This window comes from Myotis lucifugus, unplaced genomic scaffold (genome assembly GCF_000147115.1).
Source record: "Myotis lucifugus unplaced genomic scaffold, Myoluc2.0 scaffold_30, whole genome shotgun sequence".
NCBI classification, from domain to species: domain Eukaryota; kingdom Metazoa; phylum Chordata; class Mammalia; order Chiroptera; family Vespertilionidae; genus Myotis; species Myotis lucifugus.
The window spans coordinates 1293517-1321228 of NW_005871078.1; the positions used below are offsets into that span (position 1 = coordinate 1293517).

General features: G+C 37.7%; 1 protein-coding gene across 1 annotated transcript in view; it reads left to right on the top strand.

Annotated features, from left to right (window-relative positions):
• Window positions 1-27712, top strand: part of ADAMTS20 (ADAM metallopeptidase with thrombospondin type 1 motif 20) — a 167696-nt gene that overhangs the window by 42140 nt on the left and 97844 nt on the right. The window contains 7 exon segments of the mRNA XM_014454071.2: window positions 2103-2356; window positions 11802-11885; window positions 12647-12771; window positions 14458-14498; window positions 22662-22767; window positions 25937-26083; window positions 27522-27663. Coding sequence (XP_014309557.2) covers window positions 2103-2356; window positions 11802-11885; window positions 12647-12771; window positions 14458-14498; window positions 22662-22767; window positions 25937-26083; window positions 27522-27663 — 899 coding nt within the window.

The following is a 27712-nucleotide window of genomic DNA, read 5'->3' on the forward strand; positions in this document are numbered from 1 at the left end:
ACCCCCCACCCTAAAGGGGTGTGGCCAGCCTGAAAACAGCCATCAGCCCCTCACCCAGGCTGGCCAAACCTCCATGGGGTGAGGGTCCCCACTGGGGGGCTTGACCAGCATGCAAACAGCCATCAGCCCCTCATCCAGGCTGGCCAGGCACCCCAGTGGGGACCCCCACCCTGAAGGGGGCATGACCAGCCTGAAAAAAGCCATCAGCCCCTCACCCAGGCTGGCCAGGCACCCCAGTGGGAACCCCGACCATGAAGGGGGTGTGACCAGCCTGCAAACATCCATCATCCCCTAACCCAGGCTGGCCAGGCACCCTAGTGGGACCCCCACCCTGATCTGGGACACCCTTCAGGGCAAACCAGCCGGCCCCCATCCGTGTACCAGGCCTCTATCCTATATAATAAAAGGGTAATATGCAAATTGACCCTAACAGCAGAAAGACTGGGAATGACTGGTCACTATGACACACACTGACCACCAGGGGGCAGATGCTCAATGCAGGAGCTGCCCCCTGGTGGTCAGGTGTGCTCCCATAGGGGGAGCTCTGCTCAGCCACAAGCCAGCTGACGGCTGCCAGTACAGCAGTGGTGGTGGGAGCCTCTCCCGCCTCCTCAGCAGCCCTAAGGATGTCCGACTGCAGCTTAGGCCTGCTCCCCGCTGGCAAGTGGACATCCCCCGAGGGCTGCCGGGCTGCCAGAGGGATGTCTGACTGCCAGCTTAGGCCCAATCCCCCAGGGAGTGGGCCTAAGCCAGCAAGTGGTCATCCCCGAGGGGTCTCAGACTGCGAGAGGGCACAGGCCGGGCTGAGGGACCCCCTCCCCCCAAGTGCACAAATTTTTGTGTACCGGGCCTCTAGTAGTCTTATATTTACGTCCATATGGTCTTATATTTATGTACAATTCTTATAGAAAAACTAAGTCTTGATTGGTTTGTTCAGTATTGGTTTATGAAGTATCTAGGACCTTTTGTTTCTTCTTACCTGATTTCTTTGGCTCATTTTTCTGTTCAAAATCCTTCACCAAACAAGTGTTAGTAAATTAGCAGAGGAAAATAAGAAAGGAGAGGTGAGTACAGGAACAAATTGAAAAAGAAAAATAGGACAAGCACCCGTTCTGCCTATGACTTTTTCCATTGGCACAAATAATCAAGAATTAGAAATGGCTTCTATAAATGCATAGGACTTAAAAGTAGTTGCTATAATAATCTCCAGTGTTCAATAATTTAAATGCTCTATTTATATAAGTAATATAAAGTAATCAGGTATTTTATATAATCAAGTTTTATAAAATTTATGTCAACATTTGATTTTCTGGTTTTGAAAAGCTATTGTTATGTGGGTTGATTTTCTATTATATTTGGTGCTTTTAACATATTGTATCACAAAAGTTTGTTTTATTCTATAATTTATGACATTTTATCCTATAAAGTGTGATTGTCATGTTGTGAGATTTAATGCCATCCGTAAATTGAGGGCCCATTTACCTACTGAGAAACACATAGGGACTCCCTGATTTACTTTTATTTTCTATCCCGTGGTTAATATTTTAAAAAAATATTTATTAATTAAATTGATTGGGGTGACATTGGTCAATATGAACATATAGGTTTCAGGTGTGGGTTTCTATGTTATAAGATCTGTATATTGCATGTGTACCCATCACCCAAAATCAAATCTCCTGTCACCTTATATTAAACCTCCCCCACCCCCTTCCCGCTGGCTACCACCACACTGCTGTTTGTGTTCACGAATATACCACATATGAGTGAAATCATGTAGTTCTTAGCTTTTTCTGACTGAGTTAGTTCACTTAGCATAATGTTCTCAAAATGTTTTTGAATACTCGTAGCTTTAGATAAGTTTAAATAACACCTAGTCACAGTTTTCGTAGTGCAATCTATGAAAATATGAACATTTTTTACTGTGAGTAGTAATGCTCATGATAATGCTGTAGAACATTGTTTTAAATAGTAAGTTATGTCCTTTTTTTGTTTCACATTGGAAGCAGATGTGTAAGTATTACATTTTTTTGACTATTTTATTTTGCACCATATTTTAGTTGCATAACTTAATGACTGCACATTATATTCTTTTTTCCCCCCAGAAAGTCAAATAAAGAAAACCACTTTACCTTTTCATAACTACAGCAACATGAATGAAGATCTTAACACGGAAGTAGTTTTAGGACACCCTTCAAAAAATGTGTCACTGGAAAATGAAAAAAGTCAATCACATTCCAGGAAAAAACGGTTTTTATCATATCCAAGATATGTGGAGGTTATGGTGACAGCTGACGCTAAAATGGTTCATCATCACGGGCCGAATTTGCAGCACTATGTACTGACTCTGATATCAATTGTAAGTAAACTGAAGTCTTTTCTGTTTCCTAAAATGTTTGACGTAATATTTTCTCACATTTGATTTTTAAAGTTTTCCCAAACAAATTGTACCTAGGTTTAAGGAAAAAATAATTAGTTAAATTTAGTTTATTTGTATAGCAATTATCCCATTCTTTTAATTGGATGGCTTTCTAAAACATATAAAATTCTCTGAAGCTAATAGTACTTATAGAAAATGCTTGATTTACTTTATCACATGAATGGCTTCTGCCCCCTTGTGACTGGGAAGATCTTTTGCCCTTGAAATTGGAATTTAAAAAATTTTACTCTATTTTTAAAAAGAGGGGAGGGTATGTTATTTTTACTACTGACACATTGGCCAAATCAGAAATTAGAATACATGACATTTTAAAAAGGTAGGCTATTACTAATAGAGCGGCTTTAGCAAATTTGAGATGTAAGACCACGGTAGCTATAAGAATCCCGTATCTAATGTCAATATCTCTGTTGTGCTGCGGTGGTGCCCAAATTCTATTACCAGTGAAGATACCATTTCTGTGTCAGTGGCATCACTCTGTATCATACATATGTACACACATACACGTATATATATACATACATCTCTCTCTCTCTCTCTCTCTCTCTCTATATATATATATATATATATATATATATATATATGTATATATATGCACATATCCACTGTTTAAGACATTTTTAGGTTTAGGCCTGCTATTTTGGAGTAATTATTGAAAGCATCCCCTTTTCATGCACATGAGTATCCTGGTTTAGTTGATGACTTATATGGTCACTTATTTATACAGATTCAGGGTATTCGAACATATCTCATAGCTGGAAATACCTTTATTCACATACAGGAAATTTAGGCCCACTTGGTTAAAAAGATTTGTCCAGAACATATTTTTAGGCCATTGTCAATTTCTCTTTGCTAGAAATATCCAATTAAGTTCATTTTGACTTAAAGATCATAAGACCCAGTTATTTTTCTTACATATAACATTTTACCTTAAATTCTTATAAGTGCTAAGTATAGATTGTCTATGTTTCCTAAACACAATATCTGGTACAGAATGGGCACTCAATAAAAAATTATTGAAAAAAACATGAATGAATAGGTAATTAAAATAATGCACCCCCCCCCCCCCATGCATCTCTTTATATATTAAAAGCTAAGTGATCGACTGTATGACCATACAACCAACTGGCCAGCCAGTACAGAAGGGGGCGCACTGGCAATTTAAAAATAAACATTGACTTGCACATGCGCAATACATATAAAGCTCTCACTGGCACCAATCACATGTGTGTGTTTCGATCTGTTATTGTCAATCATGAATATGGTTGTTTTTGTTGACATTCAACATGAACCACATAGCAATTTATTCATCGACTGTCCAACCGACTGGCTGGTACATATATGATGTGCACTGGCAATCTATATATATAAAAGGCTAATATGCTAAGTGTTCGACTGTCCAACTGGTCACTATGATGCGCACTGACCACCAGGGGGCAGACACTCAATGCAGGAGCTGCTGTGATGCTCACTGGCCATTTACAGAGAAATGGCACTGCGGACCTGGTGCCAACAAAACAACATTTAGCTTCACCCAAGGGGGACACAGGCCCCACCACCACCCCAGAGCGACTGCCCACCAAATCGCAGCTGATGCTGCCAAGACCCCATGGCGCAAAATGCAGCCCACAGCCCATCCCAGCCTGGAAACGGTGGCTGTGGGCGCTGGGTAATGACCTCAAGTAGCAATGCCCGGCTTCCTCTCCCTAGCCACAGGCCATTTAACCATAAATGGCACCGCGGACCTGGCACCCACAAAGTGAGACTCAGCTTCCCCCAAGTGGGATACAGGCCATGTCACCACCCCAGAGCGACACCCCACCAAATTGCAGCTGACGCTGCCAAGACCCCATGGCGCAAAATGTGGCACCCAGCCCAGAAACAGTGGTTGTGGGTGCCAGGTAATGATGTCACGTAGCAATACTCTGCTTCCTCTCCCTGGCAACTAGCCTGCTTGGAGTTTCTTCAGCCCAAGAACATGACTTGCTTTATATCCTGGTGGATACATTTTACACTTTAACCAAATGTCTGTGAAGAATTTTCCCATGCCTCATCTCCTTTGATCCTCACAGAAGTCCTGGAGTAGGTAGATAGGAGACTTGCTGGAATCCTGTTTTCTTTTCATTAGCTGGAAAAGGGAGATTTAGAAAGCTTAGGAACTTGACCCGACTGAAGAGAAGTAAGAAATGGTGGAACTTGAAAATGACTTCAGGTTTTGTCACTGCGCAGAATATAGCCAAACACTGCTGCAGTTAAATATTTTACCCTTTGTTCTCCCTGTGTGATCTACAATGATAATCTGCTTCGTGTTGGTATTTACTGCTGTATTGCTAACAATTACCTGAAAGAGAAGTTGGGATGCTTCACTGGGCTGGAAAAAGTTTAGCTACATCAGAAAGCAGGTCTAATTAAGCAAGTTTATTATATATATATATATATATATATATATATATATATATATATATGGCTTAGTTGACTCGCGCATGCGCAATACATATAAGGCTCTCTTTGGCACCAATTGCACGTGTGTGTTTCGATCTGTCATTGTCTATTGTAAATTTGGTTGACACTTCTATTATAGAGAAAGGGCGAATAGTGATACTAAAATATTTCTTATAATTAATTTCCTTTCAATGTGCATGAATTTGTGCACTGGGCTAGTAGTTTAAAAATAAATGTTGACTTGCGCATGAGCGATACATGTAAAGCTCTTGCTGGTGCCAATCGCATGCGTGTTTTAATTTTATAATAGTACTAGAGGCCTGGTACACGGATTTGTGCACTGGTGGGGTCCCTCGGCCTGTCTTGTGCTCTCTTGCAATCTGGGACCCCTCGGGAGATGTTGGAGATACAGTTTTGGCCCAATTTCCACAGGCCAGGCTGAGGGACCCCACTGGTGCACGAATCCGTGCACCGGGCCTCTAGTATGCATATAAGATCTTTGGTTAATCTCTTCCCATCCTCCCGCCTTCCCACCTCCCTCTGAGATTCATCAGTCTGTTCCATGTTTCCATGCCTGTGCGTTGAGCGTCTTCCCCCTGGTGGTCATTGTGCATCATAGCTACCGGTTGGTCAGCTGGTTGCTTAGGCTTTTATATACCAGTATATAGATATCATATATACTATTTTGACGTAATTTTTTGCAGTAATGGAATTACCACATGAATCTTTCTTCTAATTAATTTCCTTTCAGTGTGCATGAATCCATGCACTGGGCCACTAGTGTGACATTATAATAGAAAAAAAGAGATGATTCAAAATGATTTTCTGAAATTTATATAATACAGACATCTACTTTTTTTGCTTAATTGAATTTAATTTTTAAAATGACAACAGAACTACACATAAAATTTTATCCTGATGACATTTATTTTTACTTCTGAATCTGAAGTAATTATCTAGATATGTAATTATCTAGGTGTATAATTATCTAAATGTGGGTGTGGCATGTTCATTATGAAGGGTTCTAATGAGAAAAGTGACATAGAAGATGTCAACTGATATGTAGAAAATTGCATCAGTTATATGGAACACTGTGGGATAAACTTTGCCATTTTAAATGTTTAAAGGAAATGATAATCATTAAGAAAATTAGGGTGGAGGTAGTGATACTGAAGGAAAATACTAGATTTTGCAGGTTTTGAAGCATGTTAAATGACATATAACTCCAGTATCAGTGCTTTGGAAATGCTAACTAGAAGGAGTATACAAACACAAGAGTAATTTTGGAATAGCTATATGCAGTTTTGGTGATAATGACATATTCTAAAAGGTTTATTATCTGTATTCTTAAAAAATATATGTTTTATTGATTTAGAAAGAGAAGAAGGAAGGAGAGAGAGAGAGAGAGAGAGAGAGAGAGAGAGAGAGAGAGATATCAATCGGCTGCCTCCTGCACGCCCCCCACTGGGGATCAAGTGGCAACCCGGGCATGTGCCCTGAACGAAGACCTTTTGGTGTATGGGGCAACCCTCAACCAACTTAGCCATACCGGCCAGGGCTTATTATCTGTATTTTACATGAAAAATCAATTAATATAATCACTGTTTAGAAGATATTGTGGCATCCCTTGAGGTAATTGAAGTTGTCCATGGCTGAAGTTGTCCATAGCTAAAGTTGTCATTAGCTGAAGTTGTCCATGGGAGTTTTTACTCCTCACCCAAAAACATGCTTTTATTGATTTTAAAGAGATAGGAAGAGGGAGAAAGAGAGAGAGAGAGAAACATCAATGTGAGAGGGAAACATCAATTGGTTGCCTCCCACATATGCCCAAACTCTGGATCGAGCCTGCCACCTGTGTATGTGTCCTGATTGGGAATTGAACCCACTTGCAGGATGACACTCCAACCAACTGAGCCATACTGGCCAGGGCATCCATGGGAGTTTTAAAGCCAGAGTTTACCAAGGGCAAAAGCAGACCTTTTGACTTCATGGAAAATATATCTGCTTCTGCGATTGCTTGAAGCAACAGACCAATGCATGCACAGGTCATTTCCTGGAGTTTTAGTCCCATTAGGAGGGAAGCCAATGACAATTGGAGACAAGATGTTTGTAGACAAGGTCAGCTGGTTTGTATCAAGTTTTCATTCATAGGGGCATAGATATTGCAGCAGGATTGAGGAAGAGGGCAGCATTCCAAATATGGATGGGGTAGCAGAAAAAGTTTAGGAGGGTAAGTCTCTCTTTTGAGATAGTTTGAGTTTTTTATATGCTTTTTTTTTTCCTCCTCAGAGGTCAAATTTCAGGTGATTTCTAAATTACCTGGGTTTAGTGTTGTTGTTTCTTCTCTTTCATTGAAATAATGTTCAGTAAGGATACAAGAAAGTCAGCAGACTTTAGGGCTTTGCACACACATGGTTCTTTTATTAGTGAAAAACTAGGATCACATAAATATTTGTAGATGTAAACAAGTAAAGATGAAAGTAAACTTGGAGAAAAAGTGACACTTGTTTTTCCTGGGACTTTCTTAGTTGTAGTGTTATAAGTCTTATGTCCCTGGGAACCCCTCAGTCCTGGGTAAATGGGGACAGTTGGTGAACTATGGAGAGATTGCAAAATGTAGTCCAACTTGTTATATCTCCACTTGTGAAGTCCATTTCCAAAATGGCTCTAGAGCAGTGGTTCTCAACCTGTGGGTCGCGACCCTTTTGGGGGTCGAACGACCCTTTCACAGGGGTCGCCTAAATACATCCTGCATATCAGATATTTACATTACGATCATAACAGTAGCAAAATTACAGTTATGAAGTAGCAACGAAAATAATTTTATGGTTGGGGGTCACCACAACATGAGGAACTGTATTAAAGGGTCGCGGCATTGGGAAGGTTGGGAACCACTGCTCTAGAGAGTTCAGAGAGATGTTGTTTCCACCTAAGTGTCCCCAGAATGAGGTAGGGGCTGATTCAAGTTTTACATATTTTGTCCTAATTTATAAGAAGACATTAACTGACTGAATTTATTCAAACATACTCAGGATATTGGTAATGTTCTTGGTGATAGTAATTTAGGGAAAAAAACACACACAAGAAAATGTGATTTCAAACGACAAGTGCTGGAGAGGATGTGGAGAAAAAGGAACACTTGTGCACTGCTGGTGGGAATGCAGACTGGTGCAGCCACTATGGAAGACAGTATGGAGTTTCCTCAAAAAGCTGGAAATGGAACTCCCATTTGACCCTGTGATCCCACTTCTAGGAATATATCCCAAGAAACCAGAAACACCAATCAGAAAGGATATGTGCACCCATATGTTCATAGCAGCACAATTCACCATAGCTAAGATCTGGAAACAGCCTAAGTGCCCATCAGTAGATGAATGGATTAGAAAACTTTGGTACATCTACACGATGGAATACTATGCTGCTGTAAAAAAGAAGGAACTCTTACCATTTGCAACAGCATGGATGGAACTGGAGAGCATTATGCTAAGTAAAATAAGCCAGTCAATGAAGGAAAAGTACCACATGATCTCACTCATTCATGGATAATAAAGACCATTACAAATGTTTGAGCAATAATAGATACAGAGGCAGAGCTGCCTCAAACTGATTGTCAAACTGCAGTGGGAAGACCAGAGAGGGTTGGGGGGCAGAAGGGAGGGGAGTAAGAGATCAACCGAAGGACTTGTATGCATGCATATAAGCATAACTAATGGACATAAGACACTGGGGGGTAAAGGAGGGCAGGGGATTGTCAAGGGCAGGGGGTGGGGGAAGGACACATATGTAATACCCTTTGTAATACTTATTATAATATTTTTTTTAAAAGAATAAAAAAAAGAAAAAAAAAGAAAATGTGATTTAAATTTGGAATATGATTGAGAGCCATTTAAAATTCAAAGTGATGAAAAAGAGTAGTTGTGTGTTGAGCTCCATGTATAAGGAATTGCTGAATACTTTCAGCATTGCACTAATGGATTATAATTTAAAGAGATTATCTATCCTTACCCATCCTGCACACAGTCAAGAATAGTGCTATCTTAAAGTTTTTCTTTGCTTTCAACAATTTAACAAAATGTTGAGAGCAGTGATATAGGAATAATCTGTGTGATTTTATTCACTTTTTAGAATGGTGTACTCATGTTGTAAAAATAAGTTAGTGATCTCTAAGGGTTTTGGAATTAACATTAAAATTAGCTGGGAAGAGCACAATTGTGGTGTATAGCATATCTAATGAAATAAGTGGTTTAAATGAGCAGAGATATTCAATTATTTGCTATTCCAAAGTTCCTATCCTTATAGAATTTAGGTGACATTATCACATTAAAATGGCATTTACATATGCATTATTAAATCACCAAAGTATGTATAAACTAAGGCAACTACTTTCTTCAACAGATTGATTTTGATATTCAATGACTTACTATTTAACAAACCTTGAAAACATTTATGTCAGAAGCCTCTATACTCCATTGTGCTTACAAAGGATTGACTTTACAATATTCACCTTATTATAGATTTGATGTAAATTGAAGGAGCATCATGTGATATTCAGGAATCAACCCTACTTATTAGAACATTGTTACTGTTATTTAGAGGCATTTATCAGCTAAAACCCCCCAATGGCTCAATCCCCAGTCCTGGTCAGGATAGGTGCCAGAGGCAACCAATACTGTCAGAACACTGGGAATATGTTTTCACATTCCACCCAGGAGGCTGGTCACCTTTCAATAAAGATGCAGCATGTGTTTCCTTCTGAAACTGAAAAATTTTTTTGGTTATATATTTTATAGCTAATATTCTAACATCCAGATTGTCATTTGTAGTCAACATATTTGGGGCAATGAGTAGAGAAAGAAGCCATTTCGATACTTCAGAGTCTTCAGCTCTGTTCTCTGGAGTACTGCGAATGGAAGATTCCCTGTGACATAGAAGTCTTCACAACCATTTTATTTTTAGGTGGGGATGGGAGAGGGAGGAAGCCTTTGTGCATACCTTTGAGGTGCACTGTTTACCTAGTAATTTGACTTATAAAAGCATCTACTTTTAAACTTACAGAATTAAAGCATAACTCTGAAGTCACAAATATGGGTCTACTCTGCTATCTATACTAGATATATTTTTATTTATTTTTTAAATTAAATCTTTATTGTTGAAAGTATTACATATGCATGTCCATCTTTTCCCCCCATTGACCTCTTCTAGCCCGCTCTGTCCCCAGGCCTTCACCACCCTATTGTCTGTGTCCACAGGTTATGCATATATGTCTACAAGTCCATTGGTTGATCTCTTCCCACCCACCTACCCTCCCCACCTTCACTATGAGGTTTGACAGTCTGTTCAATTCTTCTATGTCTTTGGATCTATTTTGTTCATCAGTTTTTGTTCATTAGGTTCCACATGAGTGAGACCATGTGGTACTTGTCTTTCTCTGACTGGCTTACTTTGCTATATTTTTAATAGTTGCATGTAAAAATGAACATTTATCAATTCAGCTATAGATTTCCACAGCTCCCATTTTAAAGGGAGCAATACTGCAGGGCTAACAGACCTCCTTGAAAACACCAACCATCTGATTGGCCCCATCTTAACATGCTCTCAAACCCACTGGGGTAACCACCACTCTTGCCAAAAAATGCCACCCCCCAAAGCCAAAGGTCTCACTTCAGGGAGAGATGACAAACCTGTGTTTGTGGCTGCAGCACTAAAACAGTAGGAAAGGTGCTGGAATGCGTAAGTCCATGCTGAGCTCACACTGTTGGCATCTCTGGAGATGCTTTGGCTCTTGTTCAGGTAGCGCTCCGTGTGGCATTGGAAGCCGCAGAAGCAGTTAGGTTATTCATTGTGCTGATGGAGTGAGGGCTCCACTACCTGTACTTCTAGCAAATTGTATTCTCCACAAGATCAGTGACCATGTCTTCTAGCCAACAAAGCCAGGAATAGATGCTGAATATTTATTAAATAATGGAGGGAAGTAGTACTTCTGAAGCAACTGCTACCTTGGTTTGGGAAGTGGTCCTGGAGACGGTGATCCAGGTGTCAGAAGCAATTTTTATTGCACAGGAGGTCCAGGTCCATAGAGTTATGTCATTAAAGGAATACAAAGCAGAGGCATAGGCCATGGAAGACACTCCTACTGCAGTGGTAACCTCTATGATGGCTCCAAGGACAGGATATGAATTAGTGAATTGGATAGCACCTTGATTGTGAATCACAAACTGAGCCCATGCAGAGTGCATCATAGGCTGTGTTCTTCAATTTTGAATAATTAGAACCAGGTTGTGACCCATAACCTCTCCTATGGCTCTTTATATGATTCTGGATGAATCAATCTCCATGGATTCCAGTAGTGCTAATCATTAAAAATCATAAGCTCAGAATTGGAAATATTCAACCATGGCAGAAGAAATCAGGTAAAAGAATAGGTGAAACTTACATATTTATTATGAAGTATCATGGCACATAGATTGTGGATTGTGACACAGAATGAAGTGAATTTCTTCCTGAATCATCCAGAACAGTATTTTCCAAGCTCTGATGCATGTTCACATCTTGTTAAAATTCCGATTTTCGACTCATTAGTCCAGGGTGGGGCCTGAGGTTTTGTTTTCTCTAAGTGATATGGATGCTGCTGATTCAGGGACCAATCTCAGTAGCAAGGATTAGGATACTGGTTCTCAAAGTTGGCTTCATGTTGGAATCATTAAAAATAAATGCTGAGGAATTTTATGAGATATTGATAACTGAGTCTCATCCCTGGAGATTCTGACTTAGTTGTTAAGGGGTGTGGCCTGAGTGTCAGAATTTGTGAAAAGCTCCCAATATGCAGCTAAGTTGGAGAATTGATGCTCTTGGATTGGTTTCAGTTTACTTTTGAAAAGAAATATTCATTTTAGACATTTAATACTACATATCTTTTTCCTTGCAGGTTGCAGCAATCTACAAGGACTCAAGTATTGGAAATCTTATAAACATAGTTATTGTAAAATTAATTGTAATTCATAATGAACAGGTAAGAAACAATTCTAAAATTAGTAATCTTAGTTGTAGTAGGCTCCTAGCATAAATATATATAGATTACGAAACTTATTAGAAATGAGATAGTTTAACAATTTATGTTTTAAAAACTTATTTGAAGTGAGATTAACTTTTCCTGTTGTGATGGAAATAAAATGTAATAATAGCAGAGGGAATAAGAAAAGTTAATAAACAAAAAATTTAAGCTTAAAAGCAACCATGTATTCACTTTTATAAACCTACTAGAGGCTGGGTGCATGGGATTCGTACACTGGTGGGGGCGTGGCCCGAGCGGATCTGCTCGATGTGGGAGCACTGCTCATCCTGGTCAGCCAAGCGGTGCTCCCACTGTGGGAACACACTGACCACCAGGGGGCAGCTCCTGTGTTGAGCGTCTGACCTCTGGTGGTCAGTGCACATCATAGCGACTGGTTGACTGGTCGTTCTGCCGGTAGGTCGCTGGGCTTTTACTATAGAGGATAGGATTTTTGAAGGATTTAGAATATGGTAGTTTTTAGAAGGTAATGTTTTGATCCTAAATACTGGATGTTATATTGAGAAGGTCTAATTAGATTCTGCTTTGATCACACTATTTTAAATATTGTCAACATATGTTTGAATACCAGGAAAAGATACTGTTACTTCATTTGCCTATTAAAATGTTTTTTGATATATTGCATGGATGCTGACAGGCTTTGAGGGAAAAGAGGCCATGAATATTTTGCGTAATACTAGCTTGCATATTCTTTTGCACAGGAAGGACCAGTCATCAGTTTTAATGCAGCTACAACATTACGTAACTTTTGTTTGTGGCAACAAACTCAGAATGTTCTTGATGATGCTCACCCTTCCCACCACGATACTGCTGTTCTTATCACAAGGTACAGTTTCAGAAATATAACACTTCTAACTGCAATTGCTTATCCTTTTTCTCCTGCATGCTCACTGGTACTTCTTGTTATCTTAATTCTTTATCAATGATATACAGCAGTATCCTATGAGAACTTGTATTACAAAAGGTGTTATTGAACGAAAGCATTCTTCTCTTCTTTCAGACTAGTACATGAGGTTATTCCTTAGGAAATTAGCAATGTTAGGTTATTAAGCAATGGTATGACCTAAACAAAATAATCACCTTATTCTATTAGTGGCAGAAGAAGAGAATTAGGAAAATGTAGAAATTAATTTAGGGCACTGAGAACAGGTTTAGTTCATTTCCCATTTGATCTTTCAGTCACTTGGAAAGGAGAGATTTTGAATTTATTTGCTTGTCCAATCAAAGTGATCCTTTTACTTAAAAAAAATTGGTTCCTTGTTTTGATGCTCAGTGCATGTCTTAATTACTAGGCTGCTTTTGCTGGGGTGTTTCTCAAACTTATTTACTTCTGTGGAAAACAGCTTCTGCTATTATAAAGTGATGATCCATTTTCAAGCTTCTGCTATTATAAAGTGATGATCCATTTTCAAGCACCACTACCCATTGTTAATTCACACCTTTGTTTCAGCAACTCTGATGCCACCAGAATATTTACATCCCAGGTCTGTTGGGTGTTTTTTGTTGGTTGGTTGTTCAAAGGAAATAAATCTCTCATTTGAGGGTCAGATTTGTAGAAACCTCACCTTTTAGAACCCTAAGATGTACTAGTAATTGGAGACATATAGTCCATGTGCTTTATATCTTTGCAAAACTAAAGCAGAATTAACTTAATTTTATACACAGTAGGCTATTATCGATCCATCGTTCTGCCCTGGATTATAGTTTAGAGGCCAAGCAACAAAGACTGTAGATAACGTCTTAAACATGGCAGGGAGAAAGGGCTATAAGAGAAGACCATAAGGAAAGAGATAAGGGAACTTTTCAGTTAAATGGCTAGGGACTAAGTCAGGTCACATCTGAGAAGATCATTATTTTGTAGCAGAGAATAAGTGCTGAGGCTCATAATGATATTGAGACATCAAGGAAAGAGTGAATTATCTACACTAATAAAAGAGAAAGATGAAAATTGACTGTACCTATGTGACACCCACCAGCCAATCAGGAGTGAGTATGTAAATTAACCCAACAAAGATGGGTTAATTTGCATATGCAGGCACTGAGCGGCCGGGGGTGGGGCGGGATGTTTGCATCATTGCCATGGCAACGACGCAGGCATCTGCACCGCCCCAGCCGCTCCAGGCCTCTGGGCAGCCTGGGAAGGTGGAAAGGCGGCTCTGGCTAGAGTGAAGGCAGTGCCTGCAGCCAAGGGAAGGAAGGCCCATTCTTGCACGAATATTCATGTATCGGGCCTCTAGTATTACATATACTGTATAAGTAAAGGCAAAGAGGTGAAAAATACACTTAAAAAGTTTTTCCTAGAACTTGGTTAAGCTTCAACTATTTACAGCCATCACTTTTATATAGCACCCATTGCTTACTGCTATGCACAGCTCTTAAGTTTAAACTTATTGAGAGCTTATTAAGAACTGGATTTTAGAAGTTGGTTTGTGGTAATAGTTACAAGCTTGTTTATCTTTGTTTTGGCTTGTTGCAAAAATATTTTCTGAAAATCTTTTTTTTTTTTTTTAAGGGAAGACATTTGTGGAGCTAGAGAGAAATGTGACACATTAGGTAAGTTATTTTGTAAATTAAGTATAGCCTATATAATTGTTTACTGAATTATTTAAGGTGATGTTTAGGTTATTTTACATTTTAATCATTTTGATCAATTATCTTGATTAATGATTATAGTTGTCACTATTATTTGATTCTGCTTCTATAAATTTTAAAGGCTAATAAGAACTAATATGCCAATTACTAAATATCAATTGCTGTGCAGAGCTTGACATATTTTAAGTGTTTTCATTTATAATATATTTTTTAAATTTATCTTTATTGTTGAAACTATTAGATGTCCCCTTTCCCCTTCCCGCATTGACTTCTTTCTATGCTGTACCCCCCCACCCCTGGGCTTCACAGTACTATTGTTTGTGTCCATGGATTATGCATATACGCATACAAGTTCTTTGGTTAATCTATAATATTTTATTCATGCAAAATAATACTTAGTAACCTATATGCAAATTTAAAGCAAAATAATAAAATAAATAGCCATGAACCCACCACCAGATTTAAGAGCTAGTATTTCATCAACACTGCTGTATGGCCTGTGCTAAGTCCTATTCCGACCCCTTGCAGTTCCCAGGAGGTAGCCAATAAGTGAATTTGTATGTGCCAGTTCCTTCCATCTTTTGAAAAAGTTTTATTAACTTATATGTAAATGTGTTCCTAAAAGAAATTGTTTGGTTTTGCTTCCTTTTGAGCTTTGTAGTAGTAGTTCATGCCTTTTCACTGCTGTATAATATTTTGTCCTATAACTGTTAGTGGATTGGCCTGATTCCAACTGTGTTCTATTACAGACTTTACTATAAGAGCTGGGGTATAGTCTTATGATTAGAATTGCTATGTCAGTAAATGTGCTAATGTTCAATTGTTATAAGATTTACCAAATTATTTTCTAAAGTAGTTTTACTAATTTAGACCTTTATAAATAGTATATGAACTTCCCTTTTGATTATGTCCTTATCAACACAAGCTGTTCAGATTGCTTATTTTTGCCAATCTGAATATAATATATTTTATTGCAGTAATAATTTTCAGTTCAATGATTACTAATGAATATTGTCTGTCGTGCTTGTCTTTGTAAAAAAACAACACAATAGTTGGCTTTTTATCTGTTTTGTTGTTGTTATTAATCCTCACCTGAGGATATTTTGATATTTTCCCATTATTTTATTTTTAGATAAAGAGAGAAAGGAAGGTGGAGGGGATGGGGGGGAGAGGGGAGAGTAGAGAAATATCAATGTGAGAGAGACTCATTGATTGGTTGCCTCCCGCACATGCCCTGGGAACGAACCTGCAACCTAGGTATGTGTCCTTGACTGGGAATCACACTCTTTTGATGCTCTAACCACTGAGAAATACTGGCCAAGGCTCTGTGTTTTTACTTCATTAATTTCTGTTCTATTTTTTTTTCCAATTTTACTCCTACTGTTCTATTTGTAATGTAAATTGTCTGCTTAGCTGGTTAGCATCCAGGCTATTTTCTTTTCTAATTTTATTATTTAAAACTATCGATTTACTTTAATGTATCATGTTGTTGTGTCCCACAAGTTTTGATAGATATTTTTCATGTCATTCAAATTTTAAAAAATTCTAAGTATGTGTAAATTCTATCATGATTTCTTTGACTTATTTAGAAAAGCATTTAAAATTTTCTTCATATTAAATTCGTATTTAATGTCATTGTAGTTGGACAACATGATCTATATAAAACCTATTCTTTGAAATCTTTTGGTATTACCTTTGTGGTCTATTATGTAGTCAATTAAAAAATGCTCTATGTATTTTTTAAAAGAATGTATATTCCCTAGCTATGGTACACAGGGTTCTCTATGTCTGTTAAATCAAAGTTGCTTAATTGTATACTTACTAATTTTTTGCTTATTGGTAACTAGCTTGAAACATGAGTATATAACTTGAAACATGAGTATATATCTGTACTCTTCATATAGTATTACAATTTTTCATTTCATCCATTTTCAGGTGAATGTTTTTGGTACATATAAGTTTGAATTGAGCCTTTTACAATTGTATAGTGACCCCAACTTTTTATATAGTATTTGCTGGATATATCTGTTCCTCCAATTTCCCAGTGCCCTACTTTAGGTTTTTGCTTGAAAACAACATATAATTGGATTTTAAAAATAACGTCTATAATCTGTTTAACTGGCAAAGTTAGTCCATTTACACTAATTGTAATTATTGTTATATATTGACATATATGTGTGTGTGTGTGTGTGTGTGTGTGTGTGTGTGTGTGTATATATATATATATATATACCATTTTGATTTTCTTTCTGTTTATTCCATTTTGTACTGTGTTTCCCTTCCCTACCTTCACTTTTTTGGCCTCCTTTGGGTAATTACATTTTTAAATCAGTTTTTTTATTCTACTGTTCTCTTTGCAGGTTGAAATTGTATATACTATTTTATTATTTTTGAGGTTACTCTGGCTTTTTACTAACATATTTAACATTGTCTAAAGCTGTCTCCTAAACAGATATCTTAGATCACTTAAACTTTGTTCAACTTTCTTCTACCTTACATGATAATGTCTATTTTATATCACTTTGTAAACTTTGTGTATTAAAGGGTAATGTTTTGTATTTAATATTTGTTAAAATTTGTGCCCACCTTTACAATTTTTTCATAATTTCATCCCCCCCGCTCTGAATTATAGACTTTAAAAGTTCCTTTAGTGAAGATATATTAGTGAAAAATTCTCTATTTTATTTATTCTGGAAGTTTCTTTAATTTACCCATATGTATTTCTAGTACCAGTTCTAGGTCGACAGTTATTCTATGTCAGTTTTTTGAATTTGTAATTGTATTAGCTTTTGACTTTTGCTATTGAGAAATCTGTAGTCTGTTTAGTTGTAGATTTTTGGTGATTTGTTTTTTATTCTGGCTGCTTTTAAGATCTCTTTGTTTTGGATATGACACAGTTTCATTAAAATTGTTTCTTAATATAATTTTCTTTTTATTTATTCTGCTTGGGATATGTTGTGATTCCTATATCCATTGATTAATATCTTCAACTCTGAAAAATTCCCAACCTTCTTTTCCTTCAAAATGTGTCCTTATATTCGATCTGCTCTCTCATGGGACCCTAATTACATTTGTATTAGATCTTCTCATACTGTTTCCCATGCTTTCATTTCTTTTTCTCCTCATGTTTCATTCAAGCAGCTCTAACATGCATTTTAGTATTTCTCTCTCGTCTGCTTCTAATTTGATATTTCAACCATCCTCTGAATTTTCCATTTTAATGTTTTTCAATTTAACAGATCTTAGTTAGCTCTTATTCAAAATCTGTGTTCATTTTGTTTACATTCTTTTTATATTTGTTCATATTTGTAATTGCCTTTCATGTTTACTTAAACATTTCATTTGGAGTAATAGTATATTCATCTCTGACAGTTCCCATATCTTAAACAGTTGAAGGCCAAATATGTGGTTTCTGCTTTCTCTTGTGTTGACTTGTTTGTATGTTTGGCAATCTTTGATTGTGAGCTCATATTTACTTAATATTAATCCATGAGATTAGAGGTGAACTGCTTAAAAAGAATGTCCTTTCTTTCAGAGAGTATTTTCTGGTGTTTTGCTCTTACCCAAAGGGTGTTACTAACCAGGGTCCTTGACTTAATGTGGAAAACTCAGGATCAGCTACTGTACCTTGAGGCTTCTTCTACCAAGCTCTTAGTCTCTGGATCATATTACTTTTGTCAGTATTTCCCCTCAGAGTATCTTCTATCCTTACTATCCATTGCTTGCCCCTTAAGATTTAGCTCAGGTATAAATGTATGTGTGTGTATGCATGCATATTGTATGAGAGAGGGGCAGCGGAACAATATATGTTAGATTTTGGAGATTGGGACTTGATCATTCTTGTAAAACATGTCAAGTCAGTATTCATTAAAACGTAGTTTTTATTAATGATCTAGTTTCTTTGTGTTAGGAGGACTCTTAAGAAACTGTAATCTTCTATAAATGTGAAAATAGATACCCGCTACTGTAATTATTACAACAGGACCCTGTTCTCTTCTCTCTGAAAACTATTCTCTGGCTATGTTAGGTATAGTATTTTATCAGTCAATCTAACAAGAATGCATAAATATATTTCTTATATTATCTATGTCCTATTTTCACATCTTTATACTAAAAGTTAAATATGAAAATGTCTGCCACATCTTACTGTTTTTTTAAATGATTTAATGCTAGATATTCTGAACTATATATGTAGAAGTGGGTAGTCTCCTAGTCTCCATTCATTTTTTTGGTAGTTTCCAGCCTCCCCAGTGCACATAAATCATAGTGACATTTAGAAACGTAAACTGAAAATAGAGTGTTCTTATTATTCTATTGAGGGAAGGGTAATGATAATAATGATAACTGATATATCCGAATGGATTTTATATACAATACTAAATTTTACATGATTTAACTCTTAATGTCTACAACAAATCTATGAAGTAAGAACAACTATTCCAATTTTATAGATGAGAACAAATGATTTTCCCAGGGTTGCCCATCTTGTATTAACACAATATATAGTATTTTATGTTCTCATCTAAAATATATGAAAAAACAACAAACTAAGGATAGTTCTTAAGATAAATACAGAAGATAATTGCTATATCTTCTTTTGCAAGTACTGTTGCCCCAGTCTCTGAGCATGTTTTGCAAAGTGTGTTGAAAATGGTAGTTATTGTTCAAGATGGCTGGATTAGATGACTCTGTACAGCTTATTGCACTAACAAACAAGGGAGCCTGTATCAAATTTGGGCCCATGCTACTTTATTCTATCTTTGGCCACTTTTAGAAAACCCAATACCAGCTTGAGTGGATCTAGGCAAAAACCATCAACAAGTAGCTTGGTATCACAATGCTATACATTCAGTTCGATTTTTGTTGGTCTTGACTGTTTATGGGCATACTTGAATGTGGTTTCTATTCACATACAATGCATATTTTCACAAGTCTATTATGTGACTAAAATGGCCATATTAGAATATATCCTTAAGCATGAAACAAAGTTTGAGTGGTAACAGAGACAATATCGTGTTCCAAATATCTCCATGTCCCTGAAAATAAATATATTGGAACTTGAGCCATTTGACAGATTGAAAATACTAATGAAGACAGGGAGGACAGCAGAAATTCATGGAAAAATTTGTTCAGTTATAACTTATTCTGACAAAGGAGAAATATAGTATTGACTAAAACTGACTAAAGAATTTCACATACAATATGAATTTCCCTCATACTTTGGACAGTTTAGCTACATTTTATTTATTTTTTTCTTCCTTGCTTTTGGTCTTGATTCTAAGAAAACGTTCTTTGGTGGTGGTGGGGGCTTTGACCTAGTAAGTTTTTTTTTTTTTGGCCAGAAAAGGGTCAGAAAGAGAGCAGATCTTTTCTTATTGTTTTGTTGTTGTTGTTAATCTTTACCGGAGGATATTTTTCCATTGATTTTTAGAGAGATTAGAAGGGAGGGAGAGACAGATGCTCTGTCCACTGAGCCAAACTGGCTAGGGCTCTTTCCTTATTGTTAAAAAAAGTGTTGGCGAATGAACTCAGTCTGATTTTTTCCAGCACTTTTAGATTCTTCAGTTTAACCTCTATTTCTTTTAAATCCCAACAAAGCCATTCTAATTGTTGGGATACTTACTTTAAATGTGGGGAAATGTCTGTTTTGAATTTTTATGAATAAAGGAATACATAGGAGTAGAAAGTTAAACACAATAGATAATACAAATCAAGTCTATATTGACATTTCTAAATGCAAAAACGTTACAGTAAGAAATTGGTTAAAAATGAAAATTTCTTTATGAAAGGAATCATTGTAGGAGAGAAGCTAAATTTACAAGCAAATATTGAAGGATAGTAATAGCAAAAACCAAGGTATTATGTTAAATTAAAAATAAATGAAATAGAGCTTGATTGATAGAATATGGATTGTTGTAATGAACTCTTATTTTGAATTTCTCATTCTAGTTTATTTTTAAAGGACTCTATCAACTGGAATTACTGTGTCAGCCAGTTCATACTACCTTCATCTTTCAGCAACACATTCGTTGCACATTATCTATAATAATAAAAGTGTAATATGCTAATTAAACTGGATGTCCTTCCAGATGAAGCTGGGGCTGTGAGGGAAGCCCATGCCCTGGGTGCCTGCTGGTGACTGGAGGGAAGCCTGGGTTCTGGTTGCCTAATGGCGGCCGGAGGGAAGCCTGGGTTCAGGTGTCAGAGGGAAGCCAGTGCCAGTAACCGGGGGGGAGGGGGGAAGGCCTACTCTTGCATGAATTTTGTGCATTGGTCCTCTAGTTCTTTATATAAGCATGAATAGGTGCTAATATATGATACATTTTCCATTGCTGAAATAGTTATAAAATTAAGTTCTTGCAATAATTCTTGCAATAATCATGTTTTATTTAACATACTAGTGGCCCTGTGCATGAATTCATGCACATTGAAAGAAAATTAATTAGAAGAAATATTTTAATATGGCTATTCTCTCTTTATAATAGAAGTGTCAACCAAATTCACGATCGCAATGACAGATCGAAACACATGCATGTGATTAGCACCAGTGAGCTTTATCTGTATCGTGCATGAGCAAGTCAACTTAGCCTTTTATATATATAGAATAAATGTGCTTAATTAGATCTGCTTTGTGATGTAGCTAAACTTTTTCCAGCCAACTTCTCTTTCAGGTAATTGTCAGCAACACAGCAGTAATATCAACACAAAGCAGTTTATTATTGTAGATCACACAGGGAGAACAAAGGGTAAAATATTTAACTGCAGCAGGGTTTGACTATATTCTGTGCAGTGACAAAACCTGAAGTCATTTTCAAGGTCCACCATTTCTTCTCTTCAGTTGGGTCAAGTTCCTAAGCTTTCTAAATCTCCCTTTTCCGGCTAATGAAAAGAAAATATGATTCCATCGAGTCTCCTATCTACCTACTCCAGGACTTCTGTGAGGATCAAAAGAGATGAGGCATGGGAAAACACTTCACAGACATTTGGCTAAAGTGTAAAATGTTTCCACCTGGATATAAAGCAAGTCGTGTTCTTGGGCTGAAGAAACTCCAAGGAGGCTAGTCACTAGGGAGAGGAAGCTGGGCATTGCTACGTGATGTCATTACCCGGCACCCACAGCGACCATTTCCAGGCTGGGCTGGGCTGTTGGCTGCATTTTGTGCCATGGGGTCTCAGCAGCATCGGCTGCGATTTAATGGGGTGTCCTCCAGGGTGGTGGTGGGGCCTGTGTCCCACTTCGGGGAGGCCGAGTGTTGCTTTGTGGGCACCAGGTCCACGATGCCATTGCTCAGTAAATGGCCAGTGTGTGTCACAGCAGCTCCTGCATTGAGCATCTGCCCCCTGGTGGTCAGTGTGTATCATAATGACTGGTAGACCAGTTGTTCTGGTCATTAGGTCATAATGGTCGCTTAGGCTTTTATATGTAGATATAGATGTAGATATATAGATAGAGATAGAGATATATAGAAAAATAGATAGAGATATATAGATATTAAATGCTAGGTGCCATTCTAAGCTTGTAACATATACCAGGTGGGGCAAAAGTAGGTTTACAGTTGTGAATACATTAAACACAGTTTATTCTTGTATTGCTATTTATTAATTATTGTATTTTTCATATGAACAGCTGTGAATCAATTTTTGCCCCACCCTGTATTCACTCCTTTAGTTATCATGGTAATTGAATAATTGTATGCTGCTTGAAAACTTAAGGAAATTATAGATAATTTATAAATTATTGTGTCCCATGCTATTTTCTTTACCAGTTATCCTATTACCAATTTCATTCATTGCCTTTCTTACAGTCTACACTAATGTGGGTCTAAAAGTTTTTCCTTACTACAACAAATAATTTTTTTTCTTTTCCTGTTTTAGAAAAATTGTTTGATCGCCCATATTTTTAGATTATTTTCTTTAGTAAAGGAATCTAAGAATTTCTGTAAAAGACAAACTCAGACAAATCATTTTTCCTTCTTTACCTTATAAAATGTTCATGCACTGTTAACAGTCACTCTGCATTCATTTCTAGGTAGTAATGCCATTGGTAAATGCTTTAAAATTGAATTCTTACTTTATGATTTGGTATTTCCCGTTTTGATGAAATATGAATGTGAAATTTTTCAGGCTTGGCAGAATTAGGCACCCTGTGTGATCCTTTACGGAGCTGTTCTATTAGTGAAGAAAATGGCCTCAGCGCCGCCTTTACCATAGCCCACGAGTTGGGGCACGTGTAAGTACCTTCTGTCACCTCAGTAATATGCCTTCTCTCCATTCCACTTAGTGCATCTAAAAGTCCATCTTCAATTAAATAATTAGCACCTTTATGTCTTTAAAAATATTTTAGTGTAATTTTTATCCCCGAAATGCTAACTCTGGCTCTTTTGTGATCTATGTTAGGTCAGACAGGCTGCACAGATCAACAGACTAAGCAAAGAACTAGAACTTGTGAATTCTTTTATTTCATTTACTGTATTGGATTACATGGCAAGCACTTCTGGCCTCTATCCCTTGTTATCTTATACGTGACCAGGTACTGTCCTCTACCATCCTATGGGAGGGCCTACAGGGCTGCTGGTTATGGGCAACTCCCAAAAATATTTGTAATACCAACTCATTTCTTGCCCTTATAGCTCAGAGCTCCAGCAGAGAATGTGGTATGTGAAAATTGCTTAATAATTAAAAGATTTTAAAAAACTTTTTCTCTGAGATCCATAGTTTTTTGTTGTTGTTTTGTTTTAGGTGTGTGTGTGTGTGTGTGTGTGTGTGTGTACATGTGTAAAAATTTGGGATTCTTCTATCTGTTCCTACATTAATAAAAATTCTAATGGGGTTCTATGCTGTAAGAATGGAGGCTGCGATTTCCAATGATACCTTTGTAGCTCCCATGGAAAGTCAGAAACCCCTTTACAATCTCATCCTCTGAAAAATGATTCCGATGAACCCCCAGAACACCTGGGATTTCTTGGTTAATGGCTTATAAGGAATGGAGGCTTAGGTTGCCTCTTAGTTTGACTACATGTTCTTTTCCTGGTCATGCTTTGACATAGAGTAGTCAGCTGAGACAATTCCAAGTGGAGATCATTTTCAATAAACTAGTACCTCTTCCGTTCCCTTTTAGGATGATTCTATCATATGAGCATCAGCAAGATGCACACTCATATTTTTAAAAAATTATTTCTTGAAGGGGGATAGGATCAGGAATATAACTGAGGGCCATAGATGCATTGCAGTGGCATCGGAAAAACACTATTTGCTGGTTTAGAAGACTGTTCTTGCAGAGAGCACCATCTAGATATTTATTCTCCTGAGAAATTCTTTAGGTGTCTTCAGAATATGGGTAAGTAGTTTAAAAGACTGGTCTAAGTACAGATTTCAGCCTGCAAGTTAGTTCCAATGTTTCTTTTAACTGTGAGTTTGTACTTGGGCCTCAAAAAATGCATAGGATCTGATCTGTTGCCAACCAGCTAATTATTTAATGTTGCTCGTGTTGTGAAAATTTGTTGCCTTTTAGGAATGTTTTTATTATTCTAGTCTATTCATCATCACTTAGTGATTATAGACTAGAAACTTAGGCTGTTTCATATAAAATAGGTGGATATCCTATATAATAAGAGAGGGATATGCTAATTACCCTGGATATGCTAAGTAGTCACGACCAGATATTCTAATTAGTCATAACCAGTATGCAAATTGACCATCACTCCAACACAATAATAAGAGAGGTGTATGCTAATTAGCCCTGGTATGCTAATTAGTCATGACCAGTATGCAAATTGACATCACTCCAACACACAAGAAGGCCGCCCCCATGTGGTCAAAGATGGCCACCCCCATGTGGCCACAACATGGCCATCACAAGATGGCCTGCAGGGGAGGGCAGTTGGGGGGGACCAGGCCTGCAGGGAAGGGCAGTTGGGGGGGATCAGCCCATGCATAGCAGGGCAGTTTGGGGGGATCAGGCCTGCAGGGGAGGGCAGTTGGGGGAGACCAGGCTGGCAAGGGAGGGCAGTTAATGGTGACTAGGCCGACAGAGGAGGGCAGTTAGGGGTAATAAGGCTGGCAGGGGAGCAGTTAGGCATCGATCAGGATCCCAGGGGAGTGGTTAGACCCAAGCTGTGGGTCACGACCCCTGAAAATACATCCTGCATATCAGATATTTACATTATGATTCATAACAGTAGCAAAATTACAGTTATGAAGTAGCAACGAAAATAATTTTATGGGTGGGGGTCACCACAACATGAGGAACTGTATTAAAGGGTTGCGGCATTAGAAAGGTTGAGAACCACTGGGTGAGGGGGCGATCAGACTGGCAGTGGAGTGGTTAGGGGCAATCAGGCAGGCAGGCAGGCGAGAGTTTGGGAGCCAGCAGTCCTGGATTGTGAGAGGGATGTCCGACTGCCCATTTAGGCCCGATCCCGGTGTGGGCTGGACATCCCTCGAGAGGTCCCAGATTGGAGAGAGTGCAGTCTTGGCTGAGGGACACACACACACACACACACACACACACACCCGCGCACGAATTTCTTGCACCCGACCTCTAGTTATAGAATAATATGGAATTAGTGATTAAAGAAGTCCCTTTCAAAAATTGAATTTATTGGGTGACATTGATCTGTAAAACCATACATATTTTAAGTGTACAACTCAACAAAACATCATCTGCACACTGCATTGTGTGCCCATTGCCCCAAGCAAAGTCTCTTTCCTTCCCCCTTTCCCCCCTCCTTTGCCTACCTCTACCTACCCCCCATGCCCCTTTCCCTCTGGCTATCACCACACTATTGTCTGTGTCTATGTGTTATGTATGTATGTTTTTTGGCTAATCCCTTCACCTCCCCTCATCAGACAGCTGTTAGTCTGTTCCTTGTATCCATGCCTCTGTCTATTTTGTTCGTCAGTTTATTCTGTTCATTAGATTCTACATATAAGCAAGATCATATGGTATTTGTCATTCTCTGACTGGCTTCTTTCAAAGAAGTTCTTTTGGTACTGTACCAATAATCAGTGGTCTGGAATTTAGTGTGGTATAGCCTTTACCTAATCTTTCCACACATCTAAGATATGCATGTTGAAAACTGCCAGCATTTTTATGTGAATGCTTTGTCCTTATTGCGAGGAGGTGAGCCAGAATCCAAATATTTTGATTGTGTAGATTCAGATATCATATTAACAGACTGCTTCTGATCAAAGTTATAACCTAGTGTTTTTCAGAGATTTGTGCTTCTTAAGGTGAAGGTAACCTAGTTTATAATGCTTTATGGAGAGATCAAGAGTACAACTTCTGATGAAATCAGACTTTTCTGTTTTTTACATTAGAACATAATACAGATACAAGAGATTTGTTACTTATGTTGTATACATATTTTAGTATTTTTTAACTGTGTTTTTATTTTTAGATTTAATGTTCCACATGATGATAGTTTTAAATGTAAGGAATCTGGAATTAAACATCAATATCATGTGATGGCTCCAACTCTAAATTACCACACAAGTCCTTGGACCTGGTCAAAATGTAGTCAGAAATATATCACTGAATTTCTAGAGTAAGTCTGGTTTTATGTTACTTTAGTTAATTATTGCACATTTATTAGATTATAAAGTTTGAAATTTGTATGTTTTAAATGGATTCAATTATGTTTAGTTTTTCATGGTTTAAATTCAAACTTACATTCATTGTACAAATGGATGTTTAAAAACATGGAAAGTTTTTTTTTTAATATATTTTATTGATTTTTTACAGAGAGGAGGGGAGAGGGATAGAGAGTTAGAAACATCGATGAGAGAGAAACATCAATCAGCTGCCTCCTGCACACCCCTTACTGGGGATATGCCCGCAACCAAGGTACATGCCCTTGACCGGAATCGAACCTGGGACCCTTCAGTCCGCAGGCCGACACTCTATCCACTGAGCCAAACCGGTTAGGGCGTCAGTCCACAGGCCGACACTCTATCCACTGAGCCAAACTGGTTAGGGCGACATGGAAAGTTTTGTTTGTATTTCAGTCTTAAATTTTTTTTGAGGGGTTACAGTTCAGATCTAGCATTCCCCTTGCCATTTTCCACTTTCCTAAGTCCTTTAAATAAATGATGTACTCTCATAACAATTTGCAAGGTAGATATTATCACTCTCAATTTACAGATGAGGAGACTTAGGGCTCAGGGAGATGAAATAGCTTGTCCACAGCCATGCATCCTGGGAAGTGGTGGAACCGAAAGCCAACTCCCAAACCTGCCATTCTGTCTCTGTGTTGTACTCCTTTCTTAACTCCTTTGAGATGGAGACGGCATAATACTGTTTGAAATTTTTTTGATTCGTTGTTCAGATATATAAATGTGTTTTCTCAAATGATTTGAAAGCTTATTTCTATTTTTACATTTTGACTTTTGGGGCATTAGATATAAGGCATTACTATTGGATGGCAGAATAGACCAAAAGTATCATGTGATCAACATATGAATATTCGTTTCTAAATTATATTCTGATGGGTTTGTCTTTTTAGAAATTATATATATATATATATATACACACACACACACACACACACACACATATATATTTCAGAGAGGAAAAGAGAGGGAGAGAGAAACATCAGTGATGAGGGAGAGTCATTGATTGGCTGCCTCCCGCATGCCCCCTACTGGGGATTGAGCCCACAACCCTGGCATGTTCCCTGACTGGGAATCGAACCATCCCCTCCTGGTTCATAGATGCTCAACCACTGAGCCATGCTGGTCGGGATCTTTTTTTTTTTAATTGTATCTTAAAGGAACTAGTGGGTCTCACATGAGAATAAACACATCAGAAGTCTTTGTAAACTCTGAGATTTTCTTACTGACTTTGATTTGAGCTGGGTTTTAAATTATGAAAAAATACTGATTTTCTCTTTGGAAATAAAGAACTACAAAAAATGTGATGAAGAATCATATACTGACATGCATATATGTGTATTCACAATATTTCATCTTCTGTCATTGGTACAGCACTGGTCATGGGGACTGCCTCCTTGACAAACCAAATGGGAGAATATATGATCTGTCCTCACAACTTCCTGGATTAATGTATGATGTAAACAAGCAGTGTGAACTTATGTTTGGTCCTGGATCACAAGTGTGTCCCTATTTGGTAAGAAAAATTTTGGCTTTTTGTTTGAAAACTACCATAAAGTTGTAGT